The sequence below is a fragment of the Orycteropus afer genome, unplaced genomic scaffold (genome assembly GCF_000298275.1).
Source record: "Orycteropus afer afer isolate SDZICR_OR568_19922 unplaced genomic scaffold, OryAfe1.0 scaffold00168, whole genome shotgun sequence".
NCBI lineage: Eukaryota > Metazoa > Chordata > Mammalia > Tubulidentata > Orycteropodidae > Orycteropus > Orycteropus afer.
The window spans coordinates 2,945,681-2,951,409 of record NW_006921755.1 but is presented as its reverse complement, the minus strand read 5'-3'; the positions used below and the strand labels follow the sequence as shown (position 1 = coordinate 2,951,409).

At 35.4% G+C, this 5,729-nt stretch overlaps 1 protein-coding gene across 1 annotated transcript in view; it reads right to left on the bottom strand.

Moving 5' to 3' along the window:
• Positions 1-1,484: 1,484 nt before the first annotated feature.
• The window catches only part of PHC3 (polyhomeotic homolog 3), a 93,821-nt gene continuing 89,576 nt past the window's right edge, over positions 1,485-5,729 (bottom strand). Inside the window, exon 16 of the mRNA XM_042781759.1 lies at positions 1,485-1,639. Coding sequence (XP_042637693.1) covers positions 1,485-1,639 — 155 coding nt within the window. The remainder of the gene's footprint in view (positions 1,640-5,729) is intronic.

The window sequence follows — 5,729 nt, the reverse complement described above, 5'->3', positions numbered from 1 at the left end:
CTCAGGGCTTCTACAAATGATTTTAAGTATAAATTCTATAGAATACTAACTTTGCTCAGTGAAAGATTTTGCTTTGACATTTTTCCTTAAAAATGTACTTACAAAATTAGATTCAACCTTCCAAGATATAGCACTTGGTAAGTGCTTTGCAGGAAGCATGAAAGGGTTTGTAAAGGAAAAAGAAATAAGCATTCTAGCTAGCTAGCTAGCCCCAGCATGTTCAACACTAGAAAAAAACCAAACAACCACCACATATCCTCTACAAAGTATTTCCTTGACACACAAGGTTGTGCACTGGTTCATAAGGTATAATCATCCTATGCCTTCATCAGTGGAGAGGAGCACAGAGATATGAAAGAGGAATCAGATAAGTACTTTATGAGAGTTATTTGGAAGCTATTCCTTATTTTATAGGCCAATTCAATGAAGATTCACCACCACCCCTTTCTAGTATGCATAAAACTAGAAAAAATTCTTTAGCAGACCACTGATGCTACCTGAATACTCCTTCCATTTGTATATGCATTCCTTATTATGCGCCATCATTACAGAACATCCCTCTAGGTGAAAAAGAGCAATACTTCACCCCCTTCATTCTGTATCAGCATTTCTTAACCTCAGCACCACCGACATTTTGAACTGGCTAGTCTTTGTGGTGGAAGGCTGTCTGGTACGCAACAGGGTGTTTGGCAGCAACATCCCTAGTTTCTACCCACATCAGTAGCAATCCCCACCCCACCCCAAGCTGAGACAACCAAAATGTCTCTAGACATTGCCCAATGTCCCGTGGGAAGCAAAATTTCCCTCCCGTTGAAAACTGCTGCTCTACATGTACAAAAAAATGAGAGAAAACTAACTTTCTCAGTCAAACAAAACTCTTGGTAAAGTATAGAACAGAAACCAACCCATCTGACTTCCAGATCAGTACTGTTCATGCTAGAATGCAGTCCTTTTGATAGGCAAAGTATTTTGTCTAAACGACTGGGTTTTTTAAAAATGCACACTGATATTTCATTACATATGATTCCAGTCACTGGACTCCTAAATTATTCCATGACATAGCTCTTATGATAACCTGTAGAAAACTAAGTAAACAGGGTACAAAAATTTATAAGAAAAATGAATCAAAAGAAGAGAAATGTAAATCATTAAATTACTTTTAAAATGATTCTTTATATTAATGCAAGCATCACCTTTGAAAAAATTATCTAGTACAACATGTTTGTTTGAAAAATATCATGATCCTCTATAACAAGTCTTTCACTCTTGCATGTAACCTATAAAATTTATTTCACCAATGTTGGCCAATTATTAAAATGTATGTATCTATAGAAGAAATGCCAACATTCATTTGCTGCAGAGATCCCAATGTGCTTGGCTATCCACCACAGTAAGTGTAATATTCTAGGCAGACTTGGGTCTTTACCTGACAAGTCTGTTTGAGAAGAGTAAAACTGCTGTTAACACAAAGTCTCACGTTCCTGTTAAGATTCCTTCAGAGAGTTGATGCGGGCACAGATCTTTAGGGCTGGGCCTAGCTTGATATTCATAGCACTCATGAGGTGGTCTTCTTTTAGCAGAAGAAGGGCCTGTCCATCAATCTCCTGTGCTCTGAACTCATCTGCGATATCCTGGCAGCCTAGAATTTGATGAAGGGAAGGAAGTTAGAAGTAAAACACAACAATTAGATGATGCTCCTAACAGTCAGTTATGGATCTGAGTGTCTGAAATACAGGCTGAGAAACAAATGAAATTTATTTATGGTAGTCTTGAGTTCACTCCTGAAGAAGAGAATATTTGTTGGGATTCTGAAAATAAGAATTAATTCAAAACCCAGGTAAAGCCATTTACTTGGAATTCCTGTTCTAAAAATGTTATAGAACTAATTAATTAGTAATAGTTAGGTACAATGTACAGAGTGATCAGGCTAGAGAAAACATATATCCTTCATGAAAAGGACTATGGTGTCACCCCAAAGCATGCTACAACATAGAGCAGGCATGATTAATTAGTTATAATGCCTCAGAAATTTATCTTTGTATAATATACTCTTTACAAATTACATATACAGAGGAATAAATACAGTAAAACCTGTGAATGTCAGAGCCTGTATAAGGCAGAAGCCTGTCAAAGAAGGAAAACTCAAGTATTTTCCAATAAATATAAAAAAAGAAGTGGTAAAACTGCACCCACTTAAATTTGCAAGATCCACAAAAACATGGCAGTCCTGGAGAGTTCTGGCACTCACAGGTTTCACTGTGTAATGTTGTGCCGCAAAATAACAATCGAGAAATATTCTCTCAAGTGCCAGAGCACCACTTTCATAATCATCTGTACTGCATTCTAATTTACAACCTTCAGCTGTCAAGCACTCAAAAACATTTTTATTGTTTACTCAGGACAGAACAAATCCATCAAGACTGTAGTTATCTATCTACTGCAATGCTGCTGAAATGTTTCAAACACTACTCAACTTGCGATTTTAACTTACAGTCTTGATACTACTAATCAAGGTCACTGGCAGGAACTGGACTCATCTTCTGATAAAAAAACAAATTTTCATTAAAATTATAAGCTTGCTGGCTAATAATTTTGTAGGTGCCAATCAACCATTATTTTAGGCCTCAGTCTAAACCAGGTGCTTTACCAGGTAACAATGCTCTAGCATCCTCCGGAACCTCAAATGTTTTTACTGTCTGCCATATTCTGCATATCCAGGTTACTTAATAAACTTCCCCATTAAGGTTAAAGAAACCAGTTGTGAAGGCAACAAATTAAGGAGCCAAGAGAGGAGAGAAGGCAAAAATGTAGAAGTTTTCTTGTAAGAGATAGCAAAATTATAATAGAAAGTAACAGCTTAAACTGTTTCTATTTTATTCAAGTCCATTATTTATTTTATTCTAAGTGAAAACAGAAAGATAATGAAAAAATGGAAATGGTTCCATTACACCTTTGGATCTACAAGCTTTGCTGGGATGAGTATCTTTTGTACTGTAAATGTTATCATCCTCTTGGGCACAAAGCAATGTAGGTGCTAAAACCATGTATTTTTTAATAAATGAAGGATTGACTGAAACAACAGATGAGTGAAACTACTGCTATAGAAGAGCTATCTGTACAAGGACTACAAACATTTTTTTCCTGTGTCCGAGTGGCCATTTTTTCTCTTGGTTTTTGTTCTCCCATCTCCTCTGTTGGCTATATCTTTCCTGTTTCCCATATAGCAGCCAGCTTTTTAATTTCTCTATTTTAAGAATATCTCAGATTTTAAAAAATTGATATTTCAGCACTCTCTATAAAGATTTATGGTTTTTCCCATTTACCATAAAAAAACTAAATAGTTAAAGTGGGGTTACTCACCATAGAAAAGCCCCTTTTCTTTTCCCAGAGGTAGCTCTCAACAAAACTGGGCAGACAAAACTGACTAATCTTGCATCTAGTTGTGACTTCATCCTTCTTTTTATGAAAGAACTAATATTCTTCTCTCTTCAGTCTTACTTACAAGAACACAGGAAAGAAAAGAAGAGAGAGAAAGATAGAGTAGGACTTACTTAGATTCAGAAAACAGGAGCAATGAGAATTAATAAGGATCATAAGAGCTACATTTGGGAATAGAAACAAGGAATTCTCCATGAGGCAAATATACAGCATGTTCTTGTTCCATTGTATTTTGAGATCCCTTTTCAAATGTGTTTTTGTAGGTGGTCAGTAAATATATCAGCAAAATAATAAAGAACAAAAAGTTTTCTGGGAAACCACATAATCAAACAGGAATACATTATCATTGAAATTTTAGACAACTTTCTGAAGCCAACCACAGACAAGGGTGTAGTTAGTTACATTAGTATAAAAATGAGATAATAACGTTATTTTTAAAAAAAGCAGAAGCATGTTTCCAGAAATTCGTTAGAAAAAAATGAATTAAAAATTTTAGGTATTTATGGTATACTGAGCTAATGGTATTCTGTGAGTTTCTGACATTAGCATCTATTTCTGCAAAATAGCTGCAGATGTAGAGATGTGTACAAAGCACATACCAACTGAAGCACCATTCAGCTCAGCTAGCTCTCTCTCTCGCCAGCAGCAAGTACAGTGCAGCTCCCAGTATGGTTCTGGACCTCTGCACATGGGTCCCAACTGAACCTCCCAAGGGAGAGTCATTTCTCCAGCTAAACAAAATAAACCCAAAATAAAAACTGACCTCTCCCACACAAAAAGTGACTGAAAATTGGTAAAAAGCTATCACCTATCCCTCATACTATAGAATAAAGGAAGTCTCAATATTAGTATTATGGAAACCAAAAAAGAGTCATATTTTTTAGACAATTCTTATTTTACAGGCCCACAGAGAAACCAAATCTGCAGATTCACAGATCAATAAATAGAGAATAAATTGATCTTTGCAAATGGCAGTGCACTGTACCAAGAAAACTAAAGAAGATAAACTGCAGTTAACTGAAAAATAAAGAAAATTATGCCTATATCAATCCTTTTAATGCATATAAAAAAGTTAGAAGAAAATAATTTTCACTCTGATAGTTGCTCTGCAATTTGGGCTGCTGAATCGACCATGATCCCACCAAGAGGGTTCTCAAGATGGCATTGTACAAAGAGAAGGCAAACAGCAGGAGTAAATACAGGTGCCCTGCTCAAAGAGGGAAGCCTATGACAAAATTTACAAACATCTTCATTTTGTAAGAAAAGTTTGGGAGCAGGATGATAACTAGTCAGGGAAGAAAAAAACAAAAACTACAACAGCCCTGAATGGCTGAAAGATGCCTAAAAGGAAACTTACAAAGGCAAGAGAGCATAAAGAAATGAAGATAAAGGTATTTTCTAGTAAAAGATTTACTTTAAGCTACAAGAATTATTCAGCAAAATCCTTTAAGAAAGAAGATCTAGCTGATCACACAAATAAGCTTGTTATCTGGTCTATCAAGGCAGTTTGTAAATACTCCCACTTAATCAGTAAAAGAAAAGCAGAGTTATATTAAGAAAACAGTTACACAGTGCAAATCAATTCTTAATTATAAAGTTGACTCCTTTTAATGAATCTAATGTTCTCTGGCAACAAAATTAAGTATCTAGAGGAACTCAATAAAACAAGTAACTCAAGTTATAAACAATAAAAAAAAATTTTAATGCAAATGAAGCAAGAATGAGGTAAAGGAGTTTAGCCTTTCTTCTAATAAAGCAGACAAGAGTACACTCATACCAACCGGATGCTGTGGAAAATCAAAAACTAGCCTAAAAAGCATAAATGATCGAAGAATCAGTCATTTCTATTATTTGTTACTTAGTTTGGCAACTATTTTCTTCAGAAAATAAACGAACACCGCCTACCCCTGAAAAAAGACGAGAAATATTTTCCCCCAAATGAGAAATCAGGTTCACAAAAAAGATAATGTGTCCCATTTGGAAGACTGAAACTGCTTCTGAAAATACCAGAATCAAATCCCAGCCACAGGTGATGGTACAGATTCCACTGTTAATTCTCAAGATACCTGTACTGGTCTAAAACCAAAATTTGTTTATGTTAAAACCACAAGCAGTGAAGATTCACCATTCTCTAATACACTGGTTTTAAAGCAAATTCTAAACCCACATGGTTGACAGTTATTTAGACTCTATGTCTTCTTAGGCATGTTATTTAGACTCTATGTCTTCTTAGGCATGTGCTTAAAAGTCTTCCCATGAAGAATGTATCCCCTTTAAAAGTGACTATATAT